Source organism: Microtus oregoni, unplaced genomic scaffold, assembly GCF_018167655.1.
Source record: "Microtus oregoni isolate MIOR12 unplaced genomic scaffold, Mior012 000034F_ref0000314, whole genome shotgun sequence".
In the NCBI taxonomy this organism is placed as follows: domain Eukaryota; kingdom Metazoa; phylum Chordata; class Mammalia; order Rodentia; family Cricetidae; genus Microtus; species Microtus oregoni.
The window spans coordinates 20601065-20627324 of record NW_024543093.1 but is presented as its reverse complement, the minus strand read 5'-3'; the positions used below and the strand labels follow the sequence as shown (position 1 = coordinate 20627324).

Below are 26260 nucleotides of genomic sequence, written 5' to 3'. Positions count from 1 at the left end.
TCAGGCAGATCTCTGTGAGATCAAGGCTAGCCTGGTCTACAAGAGCTAGTTCCAGGTCTGCCTCCAAAGCAACACAGAGAAACCCTGTCTCAAAAAAAAAAAAAAAACATAAATAAATAAATAAATAAATAAATAGTGATGTTCTTTTATTGCTTTAAAGGGAACATATAAACTTAACCAATTTCTTTTTTTATTAAAAATTTCCACCTTCTCCCCTCCTGCCAATTCCCTCCCCTCCCCGCAATGTCTCTCCCCCTCCCTCTCCAGTCAGGGTTCCCTACCCTATGGAAAGTCCTAGGTTCTCCCGTGTCCCCCAGGTCCAGGAAGGTGAGCATCCAAACAGACTAGGTTCCCACAAATCCAGTCCATGCAATAGAATCAAAACCCAATGCCATTGTCCTTGGCTTCTCCTTCAGCATCCACAACCAGCCACATACAGAGAGTCTGGTTTGATCACATGCTCCGTCAGTCCCAGTAAAACTGGCATTGGTGAGCTCTCATTAGATCAGTCACACAATCTCAGTGGGTGGGTTCACCCCTCGTGGTCCTGACTTCCTTGCTCATGTTCTCCCTCCTTCTGTTCCTCATTGGGATCTTGGGAGCTCATTCCAGTGCTCCAATGTGGATCTCTGTCTCAATCTCCATCCATCGCCAGATGAAGGTTCTATGGTGATATGCAAGATATTCATCAGTGTGGCTATAGGATAAGGCCAGTTCAGGCTCCCTCTCCTCTGCTGCCCAAGGAACAAACTGGGGACATCTCCTTGGACACCTGGGAACCCCTCTAGAGTCAAATCTCTTGACAACCCTAAAATGGCTCCCTTAATTAAGATATCTACTTCCCTGCCCCATATTCACCCCTCCTCCATCCCACTAATCCCATTCCCCCACACTTTCCCCACCTCCCTTTCTCCCTTCTCTCTCCCCATCTCCCTTTACCCCACCCCACCCCACACCCATGCTAGCAACCCCTGCCTGGCAATCTTGTCTACTTCCCATATCCAGGAGAATAACTATATGTTTTCCTTTGGGTTCACCTTCTTATTTAGCTTCTCTATCACGAATTATAGGCTCAATTTCCTTTATTAATGGTTAGAATCCACTTATGAGTGAGTACATACCATATTCATCTTTTTGGGTCTGGGTTATCTCACTCAGTAAAGTGTTTTCCACTTCCACCCATTTGTATGCAAAATTCAAGATGTCATTGTTTTTTTACCACTGAGTAGAACTCTAAAGTATATATGTACCACACCTTCTTTATCCATTCTTCTATTAAGGGGCATCTAGGTTGTTTCCAGGTTGTGGCTATTACAAATAGTGCTGCTATGAACATAGTTGAACAAATGATTTTGTAGTATGATTGGGCATCTCTTGATTATATTCCCAAGAGTGGAATTGCTGGGTCCTGAGGTAGGTTAACTCCCAGTTTCCTGAGAAACCGCCACACTGATTCCCAAGTGGTTGCACAAGTTTGCATTTCCACCAACAATGGATGAATGTTCACCTTAATCCGCATCCTCTCAGCATAGGTTATCATTGGTGTTTTTTATTTTAGCTATTCTGACAGATGTAAGATGGTATCTCAAAGTTGTTTTGATTTGCATTTCCCTGATCGCTAAGGAGGTTAAACATGACCTTAAGTGTCTTTTGGTCATTTGAACTTTTTCTTATTGAGAATTCTCTGTTCAGTTCAGTACCCCATTTTTTAATTTGGTTATTAGAGTTTTAATGTCTAGTTAATTGAGTTCTTTCTATATTTTGGAGATCAGACCTTTGTCTGATGTGGGGTTGGTGAAGATCTGCTCCCATTCAGTAGGTTGCCTTTTTGTCTTAATGACAGTGTCCTTTGCTTTACAGATACTTCTCAGTATTAAGAGGTCCCATTTATTCACTGTTGTTCTTATTGTCTGTGCTACTGGGGTTCTACATAGGAAGTGGTCTCCTGTGTCCATGCGTTGTAGACCACTTTCCACTTTCTCTTCTATCAGGTTCAGTGTGTTCCAATTAATATTGAGGTCTTTAATGCATTTAGACTTGAGTTTTGTGCATGGTGATAGATATGGATCTATTTTCATTTTTCTACAGGTTGACATCCAGTTATGACAGCACCATTTGTTAAAGATGATTTCTTTCTTCCATTGTATACTTTTAGCCCCTTTGTTGAAAAACAGATTTTCAAAGTTATGTGGGTTAATATTCGGGTCTTCTATTCAATTCCATTTGTCAACATCTCTGTTTTTGTGCCAATACCAAGCTGTTTTCATTACTGTAGCTTGGTAATATAGTTTGAAGTCAGGGATGGTAATGCCTCCAGAAGTACTTTTATTGTATAGGATTGTTTCCTGGGTGTTTTTTTTTTCATATAAAGTTTATTATTGTTCTCTCAAGGTCTGTGAGGAATTTTGTTGGGATTGTGATGGGGATTGCATGATTCTATAGATTGTGTTTGGTAGAATTGCCATTTTTACTATGTTGATCCTCCCAATCCAAGAGCATAGGAGCATAGGAGATCTTTTCTGGTATCCTCTTCAATTTCTTTCTTCAAATACTGAAAGTTCTTGTTAAACAGATATTTCACTTTCTTGGTTAGAGTTACCCCAAGATACTTTATGCTATTTGTGGCTATCGTAAAAGGTGATGTTTCTCTGATTTTCCTCTCTGCTTCTTTGTTCTTTGTGTATAGGAGAGCAACTGATTTTTGGAGTTGATCTTGTATCCTGCCACGTTACTAAATGTGTTTATCAGCTGTAGGAGTTCTTTGGTAGAGTTTTTGGGGTCACTTATGTACACTATGATATCATCTGAAAATAATGAAAATTTGGCTTCTTCCTTTATTATTCGAATCCCCTTGATATCCTTATGTTGTCTTATTGCTATTGCTAGAACTTCAAGCACTATATTGAGGTATAGAGAGAGTGAACAGCCTTGTCTTGTTCCTGATTTTAGTGGGATGACTTTGAGTTTCTCTTTATTTAATTTGATGTTAGCTGTCGGCTTACTGTATATTGCTTTTATTATATTTAGGAATGAACCTTGTATCCCTAATCTCTCCAAGACCTTTATCATAAAGGAGTGTTGAATTTTGTCAAATACTTTTCAGCATCTAATGAAATGATCATATTTTTTTACTTCAGTTTATTCATATGATGGATTACATTGATAGTTTTTCATATGTTGAACCAGCCCTGCCTCTCTGGGATGAAGCCTACTTGATCATAATGGATAATTATTTGGATGTGTTCTTGGATTCAGTTTGAAGTATTTTATTGAGAATTTTTGCATTGATGTTGATGAGTGAGATTGGTCTGTAATTCTCTTTCTTGGTTAAGTCTTTGTGTGGTTTTGGTATCAGGGTGACTGTAGATTCATAAAAGGAGTTAGGCAGTGACTCTTCTGTTTCTATTTTGTGAAACACATTAAGGATTATAGGAATTAGCTCTTCTTGGAAGTTCTGGTAGAATTCTGCATTGAAACCATCTGGTCCAGGGCTTTTTTTGTTAGGGAGGTTTCTGATAACAATTTCTAATTCTTCGCGACTTGTAGGTCTATTTGAATTGTTCACCTGGTCTTGATTTAATTTTGCTATATGGTACTTATCTAAAAATATGTCCATTTCTTTTAAATTTTCCAATTTTGTGGCACACAGGCTTTTGTAGTAAGATCCACCGATTCTCTGAATTTCCTCTGTGTATGTAGTTATGTCCCCCTGTTCATTTCTGGTCTTGTTAATTTGTGTGTTCTCTCTCTGTCGTTTGATTAGTTTGGATAGGGGTTTATCAATCCTGTTGATTTTCTCCAGGATCCAGATTTTTGTTTCATTGATTCTTTGGATTGTTTCCTGTGTTTCTATTTTGTTGATTTCAGCCCTCAGCTTGATTATTTCCAGTCTTCTACTCTTCCTGGGTGAATCTGCTTCTTTTTTTTTTCTAGAGCTTGCAGCTGTGCTGTTAAATCTCTAATGTGTGCTTTCTCCATTTTCTTTATGTGGGCACTTAGCGCTATGAACTTGCCTCTGAGCACTGCTTTCATAGTGCTTCATAGGTTTGGGTATTATGTGTCTTTATTTTCATTTAATTCAAGGAAGTACTTAATTTCTTTCTTTATTTCTTCCTTGACCCAGGGCTGGTTCAGTAGTTGACTGTTCAGTTTCCATGAGTTTGATGGCTTTCTAGGGGTAGAATTGTTGTTGAATTCTAACTTTATTACAGAGTGATCTTATAGTACACAGGTGGTTGGTACAATTTCTTTGTATCTATGGATGCTTGCTTTGTTACCAATTATGGGATGAATTTTTGAGAAGGTTCCATGAGATGTTGAGAAGAAGGTATATTCTTTTCTGTTTGTGTGGAATGTTCTATAGATGTCTGTTAAGTCCATTTAATTCATTATTTCTGATAGTTCTCCTATTTCTCTGTTAAGGTTTTGTCTGGTTGACCTGTCTGTCCATTGGTGAGAGAGGAGTGTTGAAATCTCCTACTATTAGAGTGTGGGATTTGATGTATGCTTTGAGTTCTAGTAATCTTTCTTTTACATAGGTGGGTGCTTTTATATAAAGGGCATAGATATTCAGGATACAGACTTCCTCCTGATGAATTGTTCCTGTTATGAGTATAAGCGTCCATCCTTATCTCTTCTGAATGATTTTAGTTTTAAATCAATCTTGTTAGATATTAGTATAGCCACACCCACTTGTTTCTTTGGTCCATTTGATTGGAAAACATTTTCCCATCCCTTGACGCTGAGGTAGTGTCTGTCTTTGAGGTTGAGGTGTGTTTCTTGCAAACTGCAGAATGTTGGATTCTTATTTTGTATCCATTATCTTAACCTGTGTCTTTTTATAGGTGAATTGAGTCCACTGATATTAATTGGTAGCAATGACCAGTGGTTGTTAACTTTATTTATTTATTTATTTATTTATTTATTTATTTATGTAGAGTTTGTGTGTTTCTCTTCTTTGATTTGTGCTGGTGGAGTGTTGTCAGATGCTTCTGTTATTATGGGTGTTGTTGGCTTCTTTGGCTTGTGATTTTCCTTCTAGTATTTTCTGTATGGCTGAGTTTGTGACAATGTATTGTTTAAATCTGTTTTTGTCCTGGAATATCTTGTTTTCTCCATCAATGGTGAATGCAAGCTTTGCTGGGTATAGTAGTCTGGGCTTGCATCCATGGTCTCTTAGTGTCTGCAGCACATCTATCCAAGACCATCTGACTTTCATAGTTTCCATTGAGAAGTCAGGTGTAATTCTTATAGGTTTCCCTTTATATGTTACTTTACTTTTTCCCTTGCAGCTCTTAATATTCACTCTTTATTCTGTATGTTTTGTGTTTTGATTATTATATGGTGAGGGGATGGTTTGTTTTTTTTTTTTTTTGATCCAGTCTATTTGGTGTTTTGTATGCTTCTTGTTCCTTCATAGGAATTTCCTTCTTTAGGTTAAGAAAGTTTTCTTCTATAATTTTTTTTTGAATATATTTTCTGGGCCTTCTTATACCCCTATTATTCTTAGATTTGGTCTTTTCACGGTGTCCCAGATTTCCTGGATGTTTTGTGTTAAGAATTCGTTGGATTTGTTTTGGTCTTTAATCAATGAGTTTATTTCCTCTATTATATCTTCAGTGTCTGAGATTCTTTCTTCTAGCTCTTGTATTCTGTTGGTTAATCTTGTCTCTGTAGTTCCTGTTTGTTTACCCAGATTTTCCATACCCTGCCTTCCCTCGGTTTGTTCTCTCTTCATTACCTCCATTTCATTTTTCAAGTCTTGAACTTTTTCCATTACCTGTTTGATTTCTTTTCTTGGTTTTTTTTGGATATCTTTAAGAGATTTATTCATTTCTTCTACCTTATTGTTTGTCTTCATTTCTTAAAGCAGTTTTTCACATCCTGTTTAAGGTCCCCTATATATTTCATAATGTTATGTTTAAAGTTGATTTCTTCTACTTCTTCTGGAATAGGGTGTTCAAGTTTTCTTGTTGTGCGATCCCTGGACTCTGATGTTGTCATGTTTCCTTTAAGGTTGTTGGAGGAATTCTTGCTTTGGTGCCTGCCCATCTCTTCCTTCAAATGCAGCCAGGGGAGTCTTGGTGTCTTGGTCCAATCTATGCTGGGTCTGACACTCTGGGTGTATCTCCTAAGTGCAATGGATGAGTGTACCCTTACTCCATATCCTCTCCAGCAAAGGCTATCATCGGTATTTTTGATTTTAGCCATTCTCACAGGTGTAAGATCGTATCTCAAAGTTGTTTTTATTTGCATTTCACTGATAGCTAAGGAAGTTGAACATGTCCTTAAGTATCTTTTGGACATTTGAAATTCTTCTGTTGAGAATTCTCTGTTCAGTTCAGTACCCCATTTTTTAATTGGGTTATTTATAATTTTAATGTCTAATTTCTTGAGTTCTTTATATATTTTGGAGATCAGACCTTTGTCTGATGTAGGGTTGGTGAAGATCTGCTCCCATTCAGTAAGTTGTCTTTTTGTCTTAATGACAGTGTCCTTTGCTTTACAGAAGCTTCTCAGTCTCAGGAGGTCCCATTTATTCATTGTTGCTCTTATTGTCTGTACTACTGGGATTATACGTAGGAAGTAGTCTCCTGTGCCCATGTATTACAGACTACTTCCCACTTTCTCTCCTATCAGGTTCAATGTTATCAGATTTATATTGAGGTCTTTAATCCATTTGGACTTGAGTTTTGTGCATGGTGATAGATGTGTCTATTTTCATTCTTCTACAAGTTGACAACCAATTATGCCAGCACCATTTGTTAAAGATGCTTTCTTTCTTCCATTGTATAAATTTAGCTTCTTTGTCAAAAATCAGGTGTTCGTAGGTTTGTGGATGAATATCCAAGTCTTCGATTTGATTCCATTGATCAATATCTCTGTTTTTATGTCAATTCAAAGCTGTTTTCATTACTGTAGCTCTGTAATAGAGTTTGATATCAGGGATGTTAATGCCTCTGGAAGTTCTGTTACGGAATAGGATTGTTTTGACTATCCTGGGATTTTTTTGTTTTTCCATATAAAGTTGATTATTTTTTACATCTTGAATTTTGCATGCAAATGGATGGAAATAGAAAACACTATACTTAGTGAGATCACCCAGACGCAAAAATATTAATATGGTATGTCCTCACTCATTAGTGGATTCTAGCCATAAACAAGGGACATTGAACCTATAGTTTGCAATCCTAGAAATGCTAAGCAATAAGGTGAACTCAAAGAAAAACTTATATAGATCCTCCTGGAAAGTGAAAGCAGACAAGATCGCCAGGTAAAAGTTGGGAGCATGGGGTTGGTGTAGGGTGGGGGAAAGAGCAGAGAGGGAGAGAGAAGGGAGAAGGGGAGGGTTGGGGAGAGCTGTGATTGGGATGGTTGAGATGGAGGAAGGACGGATATGAGAGCACGGAAAAAGATATCTTAATTAAGGGAGCCATTTTGGGGTTGGCAAGAAGTTTGGTTCTAGAGGGGCTCCCAGGTAACCACAGGGATGTCCCCAGCTAGGACCCTGGGCAGGAGAGGAAAGGGTACCTCAACTAGCTTTGTCCCATAGTCAGACTGATGAGTATCTTGAATATCACCATAGAAACTTAAGGAGACAGAGACAGAGACCCATATCGGAGCACTAGACTGAGCTCCCAAGGTCCAGTTGAAGGGTGGAAGGAGGGAGAAGATGAGCAACGAGGTCAGAACCGCGAGGGGTTGTTCCACCAACCGAGATAGTGTACCTGATCTAATGGGAGCTCACCAAAGCCAGCAGGACTGGGACTAAAGGAGCCTGGGATCAAACTGGACTCTGAATGTGGCTGACAATTGGCGCAGACTGAGAAGCCAATGATAATGGCACTGGGATTTGTCTCTACTGCATGTACTGACTTTTGGGGATCCTAGTCTCTTTGGATGCATACCTTCCTAAGCCTGGATGGAGGGGGGAGGGCCTTGGACTTCCCTAGGGCAGGGTACCCTGCCCGCTCTTAGGACTGGAAGGGAAGGGGGGAGGGGAGAGGGCGAGCGGGATGGAAATGGGATGAGGTGGGAAGTGGAAATTTTGAAAGGTATTATTTATTAAGCAATAACAATAAATTTAGAAAAAGAGTCAGAGGTAGTGGTTGTCTCCAAAGAAACAGCATCTTCTAGAACAAGCAGAATTGATACACACATGAGACTTTGAAAATGCTCAGAAAATGTGCACAGGTTCAATCCAGACAAAATTCCATCAGTAAGAAGGTAAAGTGGGCACAAATTTCCACTTATAAATAGGGAGTTGTTTGCAATTAATACCTGCTAGGAAAGGGGAAACTAGTTTTTTACAATGGAGTGTCACTGGGCACATAAATCACGTTCCAGGGCAGGCCCTATGTTCAGGCGTAGTCACCCAACACAAAACAAATTTCTTGTGTGTATGCATATGATTGCAAATGGTGTGTGTTACTAATTTTCTTCTGTTTTTTCTATTTTGTAATTTTACCTGATTATTATTTATGTATTTATTTATTGAGAACATTAAGTTGGGTGGGTAGGAAGGTGGAGAAGACAAAGGAAGGAGCTGGGGGAGCCATCATTATAAGATATCTCTTAGACCTATAAAAAACTGTTACTTTATTATTCAAAAGATAAAAGACTTGGCAAGCTCTCCTTTGTATAATTATTGCAACATAGACAGCAGAGCATACAAATCTCATTTAATTCAAGATAAACAAACAGCAGGCCATTTAATAGCTCTGCTGCAATATCCAACCTTTCATAATGAAATTTTTTCATATACTTGAAGGTGTGCCCCTGGTATTGAGCTTGAACACATTTAAAAACCAAATTCATAATTAATTCATAATTCAAAAAAGGATCCCTATCTATGAAAACACTATAAATTAGCATAAGTCTGAAATTGTTAAGGTGGTTTTACTATTTTCATTTTTATTTCTCCATTCTTAAATCTTTATGAACATTTCCTCTTCTGATTTAATAGGACTCACTAATTCATGAAATGGAGTAAATATTACAACCCACAAATGGAAACATTAACAAGCACCCTGTATAATGCAATGCCCTGGTTCTGGTAATCAGAGTTTGTTGTAATGCTACTAAGAATCAATTTTAAGTATTAAATCCTCTATCAGAGAAAACTCAATATACAACAAAAATCTACAGAAATAAGTAAGATTGCCAGGTTAATAGGGTTGAAAATATTGGTGTGTGGTAGTTTGCAGTAGAGCTGAGTTTGCTGTTCTGTAGTTTATTTTCCCTGTAGTGATGAAATAAATAGTGATGAAATAATATTGATTAATGAAGGAAGTCAGGACTGCGAGGGGTGCATCCACCCACTGAGATGGCGGGACTGATCTAATGGGAGATCACCACGGCCAGTTGGACTGGAAATGATGGAGCATGTGATCAAACCAAACTCTCTGAATGTGGCTGATGGTGGAGGCTGAAGGAGAAGCCAAGGACAATGGCGCTGGGTTTTGATCCTACTGCATGGACTGGCCTTGTGGGAGACTAGTCTGTTTGGATGCTCACCTTCCTGGACCTGGGAGAAACAGGGAGGACCTTGGACTTCTTATAGGGTAGGGAATGCTGACTGCTCTTTGGACTGGAGAGGAAGGGGAAGAGGGAGTGGGGGGAGGGGAGGGAAGTGGGAGGAGGGAAGAAAATGGAAATTTTCAATAACATTAATTTTAAATGTAAAGTTTTTGGGTCATTAATTTGACATCACATAGGAACTAGAAAGGAACAGAGATGTGAGCATCCTTTCCCTCCATTTTTTTTGGAACCCAAGATTAGGGAACTTTTATAAAAGTAAAAGTTCTCCCTTGAGTTCAAGGCACTTCTCTCAGTGTGAGGGATCTGTTAAAAAAAAAATTACGGTAATAGCAATTCTGGGATTATTCTTTAGGCATTGGCAGAAAGGCAACTGGATTAACTCAGGCATTATCAGAGATAGACTATAGATTACAGAGAGCCATTTATGCAAGACAATAATGCTACTAATACAATTGCAATAACCAGGTGGTAGGTCTGCTGCTGTTTTTCAAGTTTATTTGGTAAGTGGCTCTAAGTAGCAATTTACACACACACACACACACACACACACACACACACACACACACACACCAAAAAATCACAGATTTCTGAGTCCTAGAGCCTCATTAACTGTTCTTATGTCTTGTATATTGGGGTTTGAGCTCAGATTCTCATTTTCCCCACCAACCTCACTTGGATGGAGCAACTTACCCACTGATGTTAATGTCTTCTCCTTGGTCAAATCCTTTCATTCTTTCTTCAGTTCATGGTAATTTGCCTTCCACATTCCTTTCCTATTTGGGTGTCCCTGGACCAATAGTTAGCACTTATCATCCCTACCTTGTTTAGATTTATCAACTGTAGCAAGTATAATCCAGAAGGGAATTTCTTAGTCCTACCTTCTAGCAAAAGTTCATTAAAAGGTTCATTTGTTTTTTACATTAGCTTGTTGAGGTTACCTGAATGGGTCTTCCATCAGGAGTCAGAACCTCTTCTGAAAGTTCCATCATCTTTAAGGCCATCAGAGCAATAGGTTTGGCATGGCATAGGCTTTTTCTATGCAGCCCTGCTGCAACACAGTATGCATCCCCTATTGTTTCCACCTGCAGCAATCAGACAAATCAAATGCAAACATAATGAATCAGAAGAGAAATGACTAGTTATCAGCAATCACAAATGCTGCTGAGAAACATGTCAAGTAAGCATCAATTAATGAAGCAATTAGACAATTGATTGTAATCCTTTCATTGCAAACAGCTATGAAAAAATCCTAACATATCACTCCAGGTTGTTCATTATCACCATAGATGATCACCGACATTAGGAATGACTGGAATATTATTCCTCCAAAAGAGAATTGCCAGTATTTTACCTATATGGTTCCCAAATGATAACTTTCTCAATAGGCATCCTTGTATCTTTTTCAACTTTCAATCATCTTTTGGAAAGCTTTTGTTTCTTATCTTCAACTTTCCTACCTTTCATGTTGCCTCAGAATTCTACATTCCATTCATCTGTAATTTGATGTCAGATCTGGTTTAAGATATTCTTAATAATTATAATAGTTAAATTTAGTAAAATCATACTTCATACCATTAATCATGTTAAGCACTTTTTATATAATATCCAATATTAAATAAAAGAAACGTGTAAAAATCATTATATTTGATCTGAGAAATGTAAAACAGGATGGCAAAAAAGTCATAATTACACAATGACATGAATAGTTACTAGTCCCTATTAAAGTACTCTCTGGCCCTAATATAATTCTATTGTCGGAATGCATTCTAATTGGCCATTGTTTTTTAATTGTTTAAAATATTAAACCAATATTCAATGCCCCTAATTTCCAAAGTTTTGTTGTGAGATCATCAATAGTTCACCCTACTTGAGTTTAGATGTAGTCTCCTCTTTCCAGCTTTCAATGGGTTCTACAAATCCAAACTTGGATCCTTGTCCAGCAAGTACTGTGATCTAGTGAGCTCTCTTCACAGCCCTGGTCCTTTTTATTTCTACATGTCATTAAATTTCAGAAGGTTGTCAGCTATGCAACTTGAAATTACCTTGTACTTTTTTTCAGAAGTCAAAATTAAAAGAGGGTAATTTATTAGTATGAATTATATGACATTGTGTATGGTTTGAACATATGTCGTCTTGGTTCACAACTTCTTAGAATTTATGTTATCATCACATTCAATATTTTCACCCAATTTCAAGAAAAAAATGGACTTTTCATTCTATTTTCATATACATTTTCATAATTTGTACCACCAGATTTTATAACCCATAGAGAGTGCTTGCTAAACACTCAGTCAATAGAATGCATGAGAACCAGTGAACTCCTGGGAATACCCATAAAAATATAGGTGCGATGATGTGTTTTTATAATCTTGGTGCTGGGGTGAAGATATTTGAATCTTCATAAACAGCTAGCTAACCCAAGTCTATGATTCCAAGACCAATGAGAGACACTCTTTGAAATGAAGATGGATCACCCCTCAGGATTAGTATCCAAGACTGTAACGTGCACATAAACCTTTCCAGCTGTGTATAAGCACACAAACTCTCTGTCTCTGTCTCTCTCTCTCTCTCTCTCACACACACACATACACAGACACATACACACACATGCACACACATACAAACACACAAAGACTGATAAAGATTAATGACATAGGCATCTTATCTTTAGGAGAGAATGAAGTGAGTTGATGTTACCAGTTGATATACTGTATAAAACACATTATAGAACAGAAAGGGCAAAATTAACAAATATGTAAAGAATATACATAAGTTCATGTAATTCATATTAAGATACACACATAATATTATATAAATATTTGAAAACATTTGGTTTCCAAATATCAGAAATTATGATAGTTGCTATCACAAGATTAATAAATAACTGGGCATAAAAATATACCATGTCAGGAATGGAGAGATTTTTCCATGGTTAAGAGCACCGACTACTCTACCATAGAAACTGAGTTCAGTCTCCAGTACTCATATGGTGGTTCATATCCAACTGTAACTTTAGTACTAGATGTCCTGGTATTCTATTTTGGTTTCTGCAGATACTATATGCAACTGCAGACATCCATGCAAGCAAAACTTTCATATACATAAAATTTTTAAAGCTCAAAAATAAAATTGTATATTATTTACTTATATTATATGTTATATTTATATTACATATTAAGACACAAAACTCTTGCAATTATTTATAAATACTAAACACAAAGGGGTGTGTGCCAACTGAGCTTTTTTTTTTTTTTTTTTTTGGTTTTTCGAGACAGGGTTTCTCTGTGGTTTTGGAGCCTGTCCTGGAACTAGCTCTTGTAGACCAGGCTGGTCTCGAACTCACAGAGATCCGCCTGCCTCTGCCTCCCAAGTGCTGGGATTAAAGGCGTGCGCCACCACCGCCCGGCCCAACTGAGCTTTAAATACTGTTGATTACATAGACTTGGTTAAAACGTCGTGAGGTGGTAATGTGATCTCAAAATCTACCACCCTAAAGCAACAATTATTTCACATTTAAATTTAGAGATTCATTCATGTTGGAGGATTGAGTGGAGGAGAGAAATCCTTGGGACTTCTTCCCCTCCATCAACAAGGCTAAAGCTTCTACACCTACAGCCATTCTCCAGGAGTCCTTACAGGCACTCTGAAAGACTCCCAGATGTGACAAAAATGTATACAAAGAACTCAATAAATTGGTCATAAAAATAACAAATAATCCAATAAAAAATGGAGTACATACCTAAACAGAGAACTCTCAATAGAGGAAACTAAAATGGCTGAAAGACACTTAAGAAAATGTTCAACATCCTTAGTCATCAGAGAAATGTAAATCAAAACAACTCTGAGATTCCGTCTTACACTTGTAAGAATGGCCAAGATCAAAAACACTGATGACAACTTATGCTGGAGAGGTTGTGGGGTAAAGGTAACACTTCTGCACTTGGGAGGCAGAGGCAAGTGGATCTTTATGAGATTGAGTACAAGACCACCCTGGTCTACAGCTAGTTCCAGGACAGAGAAACCCTGTCTTGAAAAACTTAAAAGGAAAGAAAAAAGAAATAAAAAGAAGATGAAGAATAGATATCTGGTTGAGTGGCAGGATCCAGCTTCCTCTCAGCTTCTTTCTTATCTCATACCAAATTTGTTGCCAAAGCCAAAACAGAGAAGTAAAAGCTACAATGTAGTGTCACTCACTAAAGCCCCTACAATTATTCCTATTGTTTCCTCTATTGTCAAAAGACATTAATTTCATAAGTTAGAATTATTGGTACTTTATTGTTTGCTTTCTACTCACTATCAAATGTAACAATGAAAGATAGTACATTATTGATGTTACTCAATATACCTGTCCTTCTAATTACAAAAGAATCAAAATTACAACATGTGTTTCCTCCAAATTACCCAGGTCTTCCTTAGTATTCACACATCTATATCATCTTGGCTGTTAAGCCCTATGCCTTTAACTTTTAAATGGCTTGAAATGTGTTCAGTATAATCTACAGCTTCTTCCCACATTCCCCACTTTGTAGAGGGCTGAATTATTTTAGAAGAACCTTCTTATTATTGCCTATATTTGCTTAATTCTTCCACTCTAATAATAGTTCATCACTGCTTCTCTGTAATGATAGCGAAACACTAAAATGTAAGGTGGGCAGCCACATTGTTTTTTTTTTTTTTTTCAGCCACATGTTTAAAGACTTGGGTCTCACTGTGTAATAGAAAATTTTGTATGTGATCTTGAGATACTCCTTCTAGTTTGTTTTATATTTTCATTCCATTTTATCTGCTTTACAATATAAATGTGACTTGCATCTTTTTCTCTGGGGCATGATTATTCTATTCAAAACTTACAATACTTTAAATATAATGATTTTAAATTTTGTATATCAACAGGGCTGCTTAAAAATGACTTCTGGAATATATTTTTTCAATAGTAATTAAAATATGTAAGTGATTTATGATATAGGAATCAAAAAAATCACAACGCGTTACAGTAATTAGTCTAGAGCATATATCAACATAATACAAATATGCTTAAAAATAACCTTGAATGATTTCATGAGCACAGACAGGTCAGTGAAAGGATGGCCCATTTACATTCTTTCTAATTTATTTCTTACACTGTACTTCTATTTATCCTATTAATTTCCTTCTCTCATTAGAAATAGTGTCTGTGTATGTGTGTATAAGCAGTCACTTCCATGCACATGCATTTGTGAGTTTCAGAGGTTAACGTCAAGTATCTTCCTTTCTCATTCCCTGCCTTAATATTTTGAGAAAGACTTTCTCAACAATGTCAGAACATCCTGTTTCAGTTGGCCTATCTGGCCAGTGAAGTTGCCCACCAGGATCCATCTGTCTCTGCTCTCTGAGCACCAGGGTTACAGACGCATACCATCATGCCTGACTATTGTGTAGTTTCTGTGAACCTGAAGTCAGAACCTAATGTTTGATAAACAAGCACTTTACTGCTTGGCCATCTAAGACTCATCTTTCCCTTTCTCCATCCTCATCATCACTGTGACTTCAGCACACATTGCATCTCACTTGCAAAAAACCATCTCTTTTAAGCCAAGTAAACACCCAAAGCTGTTCCATCTACCTATTGCAGATCCACATAACCTTAGCATTGAATATGTTAAAAAAAATGGCCTTGGAATTATGTCTATTCATATTTCTTTACTTAAATTTAATAGCAGGTTTACTTTAAGAAAATGTAGAGTTTGAAATCTATCTGTTTAACTTAAAATATTTTTACACATATACATGAGAAATAGATATGTAAATATTAAATTGAGAAAATCAATTAGCACGTTAAAACTTACAGGTAGTTTTTTAGGTCTATAGGAATGTTTCCTTGGTTCAATAACATACAGGAAAATTTGAAGATGGTGTATGATATTTTGAAAGTATTATTTTCCTTTGAGGTATCCAAACTTTTCTCAGGGGAAGAGACAGGAGATGTCTATGAAAGCTAGTTTTTGGGGGTTTTTTTTTTTGATTTTTGATTTTTCGAGACAGGGTTTCTCCATAGCTTTTGGTTCCTGTCCTGGAACTAGCTCTTGTAGACCAGGCTGGCCCGAACTCACAGAGATCTGCCTGGCTCTGCCTCCCAAGTGCTGGGATTAAAGGTGTGCGCCACCACCGCCAGGCTATGAAAGCTAGTTTTATTTTTATGCTTTGAAACTGTTTTGCTATCCACAGAAAGCATCTCATTTACTTTATTTCTCTTCAAAGCCTCCCTTATATTTTCCTTATATTTTATTTAAACTATAGATTTGCATTTGTTTTTTAAAGTGAATCAATTTATCTATATTTTTCCCTTAATTATATAAACTAAAAAGATTTTTTAAAAAAATGCAAGCTGGAGGAGGCTAATACTGAAATCCAATGATTTAAATAAAACAAAACAACCAAAAACAAGATTAGCGATTGCAATAATATGAAGGATGAAATATGAAGGAAGAAAGTACAGGCAAATTTGAGCTGATTTATTCTCTTTTGGGAAATATCAGGGTATAAGAGCAGTAGGGTTGGGTGTTGATTTATCTTAGAACCAAATATTGGGCTACCTCTAAAACAAGTTATGCAATAATAAACTACAAAGGCAATTTGTAAAACTCTTATTTTATATAACGAGGAATATTTCACTCCATCTTTTATACAGAATGCTTACCACTCACAGGGTAAGTGAGCATCTGCTGTATGTTCTGGATAATGTTCTATGTAGTCTCACTTTTCCAAGGAGACACGTCTAAATGAGATTACTTCCTGAATCAAAATTCTAGACAACAACAAAACAAGTAAGTTCTTTCCAAATCTGTTTATATGCTGCTTAAATGAGTACATTTAAGCCCTGCCATTCATTATATGCTTAAATTAAATGTCCTTGCTGCCTGCCCTTCACATAAAAAAGGCCTGCACTCTGACATTGCATAACCTATGTGAAAAATCTATGCAAACCTTTTATATAATAAGTAGGTAGAAGCTGAACTTCTGGAGGTATGGCTACAATTTTGAAAAGAAGTTTAGACAGAGTTGGCCAAAGCTAAATCAATAACTGGTGGTTGTTTTATTTCAAAGAAGAAACCATTAAGGTGCTTCTAATTTAGAACTATTGACCACATGGAAAATACTTAAACATATTCTTTAAGAATTAAAGGATATCACTTCATTGACACTGTGAAAATGCTAATTATCCAAAGTTAAATAATTCAGTTCATATTTTAATATCACTTGTTATTTTTTTAGCCATCAAAATAAAAATTCTTAATAGATATTAGAGTCCCACGCTTTATGCAAAAACTAATTATGGGTTCAAATTTGCCTGGTTTCATAAGTTTAATTATTTAATATTACTGAATATTGAGAAGCTGCTATGAAGAACTGTTTTTCTTAAATTTCAGTGTTGTTGAAGCCAATGCTGTAACATGAAATTATGAAATTTTGCTAAGTCTAGAAAACATGGATTGAAAAATGTATATTGTATTGTATATAACGATTTCTTTCTTCATATATATAATGCATATGTCAAATGTATATACTATATATTCAATTAATTTATAAATTTAAGCTAGTATATATTCTTATGAGTTGAGACTTTGTTATTAAACAGAATTTATATAGAAATAACTCATTTTCACTACCTTGTAAATATCCAAAAATCCACACTGGTGATCAAATCTGGTGTAAAGTTCATTGAGCATGCTGATCACCTGCATGGGAGTACACTGGGCACATATGGCTGTGAAACCCACAATGTCTGAGAAAAGCATGGTGACATCATCAAACTTTCTGGCCTGCACTTGCTGTCCTTGCCACAATTGCTGGGCTACGTCACCAGGAAAAATGGAGTACAGCAGATCCACTGTCTTCTTCTTCTCTTCTTCCAGGGCCTGGTGAGTTCTTTCTAAGGTGGCCTTTAATTTATCCATCCTCTTCTTCAACCCATCCTGGGCCTTTGCTTGCTCTCCTACTAAAATGACATCTCGGGTAGCATCATGAATAGGAATGTCTGAGAGATGTAGTCCTCGGCCCATGAGTTCATCCAACTTGTCCACACATGGAGAGCCCAAAAACAAAATGGCATTTGATTCTGGGACATGGATCATTTGTCCTTTGATTTCCATCACCTGTGAAATGGACATGCAATTTTGATCAGTCTTCCTGATAAGCAGGCCAAAAATGTACTATAGTACTTGATGACTAAGAGGAACAGAAATTATTCCATTACTGTGCAGATTGTTGTTTTCACACTAGCAAAGTTTCAACTAATTCAAAATCTGTACAAATGTGTTGGTTATGAATGGAAACAACTGCTTTGTATCTATTGCAAAAACAGTGATGGAATACAAAATGATATCAATAGAAATTAAATAATAAAACATTTTATTCAAGATGAAATTATTCCCAAATATATTGTTGAACTGGCTTATGAAACAATGCAAAACTCTTCAGCTTAATAATTAGCAGAATCAGGATAAATTCACATGTTAAATGCCAGTGCTTGTCATTAAAATAATACTCCCTACTAACTGTGCAAATGCTATGTTGCTCCACCAGGCCCCCACGGACCTACTTTCCGTGTTTGTTAGACATACAACTCCAACTATACTAAAAAGCTATCTCAGCCCAATCCCCTCTTTCCCCCCTTACCTGAAATTGCTTATCCTTATCAAACCCCAAAAGCAAGGGACTAGAAAACAGGTCCTCTTAGCCATTCTAGTAATCCACCAAACATAACCTGAAATTTAGTATTTGCAAAAATTTTCAATAAAATTTTTAATACCAAAAAACAACTCAAAGTCCCCAAATTTTTAAGTGGAATTTCAGTATTGACTTTTGTTAATGGAGCTTATAGAAAGCAAAGCACTGAAAATGCTTAGATGGATGCAAGCATCCCATAAACATAAAAGGTTTGGTCCCGTATGATCAGGTTTCTTTTGTATGTTTCTATAGATACATAAACAAGTACAGCAGTATATTTTACTTCCAGGTACATGTATCTTCTCATTTGGTCCATTTGATAATGCTAGAAGATTTGGTTGTGGTATTATTTTCAGAGAGTTAGAGTACTAATCTATGATAGTTCTTTCTTCCTAATTGATTGGGGAAAATTTGGGAAATGGAAAGAATAATATGATCTCCAGTTGATGAGGAAGCTTTGTTAACCAATTATTTTCAAGAGGTGTGACCAAGTTAGGGTATGGCTTTCTGGGACCCGGAGAAAAACGGGTGCCCAGCCTAGGTGTGCTCTCTCTCTCTGGTTCCCTCGCTGCACAGCTGAGCTTGAACTTCTTGTTCCAGTTTTGTGAGATTTCCCCTTATAATAAATAAAAATATAATTGTTTATCTTTAAGAAAAGGTTTAGTCCTGGCCATATAATTAATTGGAGGCAAAATTACACATGCAAATCTCTCTAAACCAGTGACAAATCCCACAGAGTTTATTAAACTCCAAGGAGAGGGCATCAAGTATATAATATAGATAAAGACGCCTTGCCTAGCCATGCCTCCACAGGATTCAGCAGTGATAAAAATTAAGCAATAAATGAAAGTTTGACTAAGCCATGTCTCTTTAAGGGTTGGTAAATTTTGTGCCAGCCACCACAGTCATACGATTAACCCAAACTAATTATTCTTGGCGTAAAATGTGTTACTAGAAGACTGAAAAATAGAATTAAAATCCATTCAATATGGGAAAATTCATCACTGGACCAAGAATCAATGTCAAAAGTAATTCTAACGCACTTGATACACGATAGCTAAGATCCAAACTGGGATTAGATATCCCACTATGCTTAGCCCTAAACTTTAATAATAATCAAACAAAAATATTTGCCTGAGAACTACTGGCCACAACTTAAAACTTAAAGGACTTGGCAGTACTTTATATCTATCTAAAGGAGCCTGTTATATAATCGATAAACCCCACTATACCTCACCTCCCCTTGCTAATCCAGCCTATATACCGCCATCTTCAGCAAACCCTAAAAAGGAACAAAAGTAAGCAAGAGAATCACCATAAAAACATTAGGTCAAGGTGTAGCCAATGAGGTGGGAAATAATTGGCTACATATTCTTATTAAGAACATTATGAAACTAAAGGAAAAAGGAGGATTTAGTATTAAATTAAGAATAGAGAGCTTAATTGAATTAAGCAATGAAATATGCATACACAGCCCGTCACCCTCCTCAAACTAAAAAAGATATCGACAATTTACAAGAGGAGATAAGTTGTAACAAGGTAAGCATACTGGAAAGTGTGCTTGGAATAATCATGGTGTAGCTTAACCCTAGCAAACATCTGGTCTACATCCAGAAGACTCCACAACAAATGGACACTATGAAATAAACCTAGCCCTGATATATACCTAATTCAACTATAAATGACAATAAAACAAAACTTTTGGAAAAAGCGAGTATTGGAGAAAGAAAGCTAGCCTAGGAGCTATAAAGACTGTACCACAAGGGAAAGATGAAAGATCAATTAAAAGTAAAAATAAGCAAAGATTAAACCTTGTACCTTTTGCATAATGGGGTAACTAGAAAACCTCTAAGAGATCTTAAGCTAGACACCCTGAAACTAAATGATCTACCTATGAGCAATATAAAGAACTAACCCGTCTATGTAGCAAAATAGTGGGATGACTCCTTGGTAGAGGTGAAAAGCCTACCGAGCTTGGTGTTAGTTATTTACCCAATAAAGAATTTCAGTTCAACTTTAAGATTACCATAAGAAATCAAAATGTAATCTTAAATTTTAGCCTCAAGAGGGACAGCTCTTCGGGAATAGAAACAAACTTTTATAGTGAATAAACCTTAATTCTCAGACCATTGTTGGCCTAAAGGCAACCACCAATAAAGAAAGGTTTAAAGCACAGCCAGAACCTGGAAACAACCTAGATGCCCTTCAATGGAAGAGTGGATGAAGAAAGTATGGAATATATACATATTAGAGTACTACTCAGCAGTAAAAAACAAGGACTTCTTGAATTTTGCAAGCAAATGGACGGAAATAGAAAACACTATCCTGAGTGAGGTAATCCAGACCCAAAAAGAGGAACATGGGATGTACTCACTCATATTTGGTTTCTAGTCATAAATAAAGGACATTGAGCCTTTAATTCATGATCCTAGAGAAGCTAAATAAGAAGGTGAACCCAAAGAAAAACATATAGTCATCCTCCTGGATATTAACCTTCATCAGGAGATGAAAGGAGACAGAGACAGAGTCCCACATTGGAGCACCGGACTGAAATCCCAAGATCCAAATCAGGAGCAGAAGGAGAGAGAGAGCACGAGCAAGGAACTCAGGACTGCGAGGGGTGCACCCACACACTGAGACAATGGGGATGTTCTATCGGGAACTCACCAAGGCCAGCTGGATTGGGTCTGAAAAAACATGGGACAAAACCAGACTCGCTGAACATAGTGGTCAATGAGGACTACTGAGAAGTCAAGAACAATGGTACCGGGTTTTGATCCTACTGCACGTACTGGCTTTGTGGGAACCTAGGATGTTTGGATGCTCACCTTTCTACACCTGGAAGGAGGTGAGTGGTCCTTGGACTTTCCACAGGACAGGGAACCCTGACTGCTCTTAGGGTTGAGGAGGGAGAGGGAGTTGATTGGGGGAGGGGGAGGGAAATGGGAGGCGGGGGCGGGGAGGAGGCAGCAATCTTTAATAAAGTAATAAAAAATAAAATTTAAAAAACACTATAACATCTTAATAACATAAATCATAATGACTTCCTATAAATACTAATTGGGTTAGTCTATAATTATATAGGTGAAATGCTGTTAACATGAGTAACAAGAACACTGTTCTCCAAGCACAAGCCTATAAAAACCAGGATAACCACTGTTAGTTAACACTCCAGGTGAAAATACTCCTAATAAAAAACACCTGCACACAAATTGTTAATGCAAAACAGGCATACCATGAGGAAAGATTAAAAGAAGTAAAAGGAACTCAGCAAATAAGAATCCCGCCTGTTTACCAAAACATCACTCTAGGATAAAAAATATTAGAGTCACTGCCTGCCCAGTGACAAACATTAAAAAGTGCAAAGGTAGCAAAATCACTTGTTCCTTAATTGGGGACTGGAATGAATGACTTCACAAGGATTCAACTGCCTCTTACTTCCAATCAGTGAAACTGACCTTTCCGTGAAGAGGCAGGAATAATAAAATAAGACGAGAAGACCCTATGAAGCTTAAATTTATTAGCTTAATTTATTGATAACCATAATGGACCAAATAACAAGACATAAGCCAGTAATTTCAGTTGGGGTGACCTCGGAGTATAAATCAACCTCAAAACGATTTTACCTGAGACTCACAAGTCAAAATAACTAAAATCTAATTGACCTATTTTTTTTTTTGATCAATGGACCAAGTTACCCTAGGGATAACAGCGCAATCCTATTCGAGAGTCCATATCAACAATTAGGGTTTATGACCTCGATGTTGGATCAGGACCTCCCAATTGTGTAGCAGCTATTAATGGTTCGTTTGTTCTACGATTAAAGTCCTATGTGATCTGAGTTCATACCGGAGTAATACAGGTCGGTTTCTATCTATTAACTATTTCTCCCAGTACAAAAGGACTAGAGAAATGGGGCCTCCTTAACCAAAACACCCCAAAATTAATGAAATTATCTCAATTTAGTAAGTACCCTAGACAAGGGGTCAATTAGGGTGGCAGAGCCAGGAAATTGCTTAAGACTTAAAACCTTGTCCCAAGGGGTTCAAATCCTCTCCCTAATAGTGTATTTCATTAATATCCTAACCCTCCTAGCACCAGTATTAATCTCCATAGCATTTCTCACTTTAGTAGAATGAAAAATCCAAGGTTACATACAATTACGGAAAGGACCAAACATTGCAGGACCTTACGGAATCCCCCGACCATTCGCAGATGCAATAAAATTGTTTATTAAAGAGCCTTTATGACCCCTAGCCACTTCCACAACCCTATTTATTATTGCCTCCACCTTATCCCTCTCGCTAGCCCTAAGCCTATGAATTCCACTCCCTATGCCACACCCCCGAGCAGTAGCACAAACTCATATGAACAATAGCAATTATCCTCCTATCTGTGCTCTTAATAAATGGATCATTTTCAATTCAATCACTTATTTACACACAAAACCACTTTGACTTTTAATTCCAGCTTGACCCCTAGCCATAATATGGTTCATCTCAACCCTGGCAGAAACTAATCAAGTTCCTCTCGACCTGACAGAAGGGGAATCAGAATTAGTCTCAGGCTTCAACATTGAGTATGTCGCCCGACCATTTGCACTATTCCTCATGGCTGAATACATAAATATTATTCTAATAAATGCCCTTTCAACAATTGTATTTATAGGCCGATTTCACAATCCATATAACCCAGAACTCTATACCACAAACTTCATAATTAAGACCCTACTTTACCACCCTATTCCTATTAATTCGAGACTCCTATCCACAATTCTGATATGACCAACTAATACACCTATTATGAAAAAACTTTCTACCCCTCACCCTGGCCTTCTGTATATGACATATCTCAATTCCAAACTTCATAGCAAGTATTTCCCCTTACACCTAGAAATATGTCTGAAAAAAAAAAAGAGTTACTTTGATAGAGTAAATAATATGTATATGACATACCTCATTTCCAATCTTCATAGCAAGTATTTCCCCTTACACCTAGAAATATGTCTGAAAAAAGAGTTACTTTGATAGAGTAAATAGTAATTAAATCCTCTTATTTCTAGAACAATAGGAATTGAACCTATACTCGAGAATCCAAAATTCTCCGTGCTACCCATTACACCCCAATCTACAAGTAAGGTCAGCTAATAGAGCTACTGGGCCCATACCCCAAAAATGGTGGTTTAAATCCTTCCCGTACTAATTAATCCAATCACACTTCTAATTATTTATTTTATAATTCTAACAGGACCTATAATCACTATACTCAGCTCCAACCTATTCATTATATGAGTTTGCCTAGAAATAAACCTATTAGCCTTAATCCCCCTAAGAGTTAATAAATCAAATCCCCACTCTACAGAGGCAGCAACAAAATATTTTCTTACTCAAGCAACCACCTCAATAATCCTTTTACTTTCCATTATTATAAACTTCAAACAACTAGGACTATAAACATTCCAACCTGAAACTAATAAAATCATCATAATAATAACCTATGTCTCTCTAGCGATCAAACTAGGATTAGCCCCCTTCCACTCATGACTACCAGAAATCACACAAAGAATTAAACTCAAAATAGGCCTATTTTTTCTTACATGACAAAAAAAAATTGCCCCACTATCAATGCTATTCCAATTCTATGAACTAATAGAACTTAAAATCTAATTTTATCAGCCATTATTTCAGTACTCATCGAGTTTAATTATTCTCTACCAATCACAAAGACATCGGGACACTATACCTTTTATTTGGGGTCTGAGCAGGTATAGTAGGGACAGCCCTTAGAATTCTTATTTGAGCAGAACTTGAACAACCAGGTGCCCTATTAGGCAGTGACCAGATTTATAATGTAATTGTTACATCCCTCACATTTTTCATAATTTTCTTCATGGTTATACCAATAATAATTGGTGGGTTCGGTAACTGATTAGTTCCACTTATAATTGGTGCCCCTGATATAGCATTTCCACGAGTAAATAATATAAGCTTCTGACTTCTGCCCCCATCATTCCTTCTCTTACTAGCATCATCAATAGTAGAAGCTGGAGCAGGAACAGGTTTAACTGTGTACCCCCATTAGCCAGTAATTTAGCACATGAAGGGCATCAGTAGACTTAACTATTTTCTCCCTTCATTTAGCAGGTGTGTCTTAAATTCTAGGGGCAATTAATTTTATTACAATTATTAATATGAAGCCGCCTACCATAACACAATATCAAACCCCTCGGTTTGTCTGATCTGTCCTAATCACTGCTGCCCTTCTCCTTCTCTCTCTCCCAGAGTTAGATGCAGGTATTACAAATGCTTCTTACAGACAGTAATCTAAATACCATGTTCTTCGACCCAGCTGGAGGTGGTGACCCAATTCTTTGCCAACACTTATTCTGATTCTTTGGCCACCCAGAAGTGTATATCCTCCTTGTCCTCCCTGGCTTTGGCATTATCTCCCTTACTATTGGCATTATCTCACTTACTATTCAGGTAAAAAAAAAAAAAGCCATTTGGTTGTATAGGCATAGTATGAGCCATGATGTCAATTGGTTTCCTAGGATTTATTGTATGAGCCCACCATATATTCACAGTAGGATTAGATATAGATACACAAGCCTACTTTACATCGGCCACAGTAATTATCACAATTCCAAAAGGAGTAAAAGTATTCCACTGACTATCAACTCTACATGGCGTTAGTATTAAATGATCCCCTGCAATACTATGAGCCCTGGGATTCATCTTCCTGTTCACAGTAGGAGGGTTCACAGGCATCATACTCTCCAAATCTTCCTTAGATATTGCCCTCCATGATACATACTATGTAGTAGCCCATTTCCACTATGTCCTATCAATAGGTGCTGTCTTTGCCATTATAGCCATATTTGTCCACTGACTCCCATTATTTACAGGCTACACACTAGATGACATGTGAACTAAAACTCACTTCACCATCACATTTGTAGGGGTAAACATAACATTTTTCCCACAACACTTCCTAGGTCTATCTGGTATACTACGATGTTATTCCGTCCACCCAGATGCTTATACCACATGAAATACAGTGTCATCTATAGGATCTACGATGTTATTCCGTCCACCCAGATGCTTATACCACATGAAATACAGTGTCATCTATAGGATCTTTTATTTCACTTACAGTGGTCCTAATCATAATTTTTATTATCTGAGAAGCCTTTGCTTCCAAACAAGAAGTACTTCACGTAGAACACTCATCTACAAATCTAGAGTGACTTTATGGCTGTCCACCACCATATTTGAAGAACCCACTTTCATTAAAGTAAAATAATAGAGGAAGGATTCGAACCCCCTAAAACTGGTTTCAAGCCAGCACCATAATCTTTATGTCTTTCTCAATGGGATATTAGTAAATGAATTACATAACTTTGTCAAAGTTAAATTATAAACTAACGTCTATATATCTTATATGGCTTATCCTTTCCAACTAGGCTTACAAGATGCTTCATCACCTATTATAGAAGAACTAATAAACTTCCATGATTATACACTCATAATCATATTTCTAATTAGCTCTTTAGTACTTTATATTATCACACTTATACTAACAACCAAACTAACTCACACTATCACTATAGACATGCAAGAAGTAGAAACCATTTGAACTATTTTACCCGCCATTATCCTTATTTTAATTGCTCTCCCCTCCCTTCAAATTCTTTATATAATAGACAAAATTAATAAACCAGCCCTTGGAGTAAAAAACTATAGGTCATCAATCATATTGAATGCTATGAGTATAAAGACTACGAAGACTTTTGCATTGACTCACACATAGTTTCAACTGAGGACTTAAAACCAGGAAAACTACAACTGTTTGAAGTGGATAATCGAGTGATCCTTCCCATAGAACTACCAATCCGAATATTAATTTCATCTGAGGATGTCCTGCACTCATGAGCTGTCCCTTGCCTAGGACTTAAAACAGATGGTATTCCAGGACAACTAAATCAAGCAACCATCTCATCCAACTACCCTGACTT

At 36.9% G+C, this 26260-nt stretch overlaps 1 protein-coding gene across 2 annotated transcripts in view; it reads right to left on the bottom strand.

Moving 5' to 3' along the window:
• The window catches only part of Gucy1a2 (guanylate cyclase 1 soluble subunit alpha 2), a 372788-nt gene that overhangs the window by 95426 nt on the left and 251102 nt on the right, over window positions 1-26260 (bottom strand). For both annotated transcript variants that reach the window (XM_041630148.1, XM_041630149.1), the window contains exons 5-6: window positions 17187-17672; window positions 10479-10622 (exon numbers count right to left, since the gene is read on the bottom strand). In XM_041630148.1, the coding sequence (XP_041486082.1) occupies window positions 10479-10622; window positions 17187-17672 (630 nt within the window). The remainder of the gene's footprint in view (window positions 1-10478; window positions 10623-17186; window positions 17673-26260) is intronic.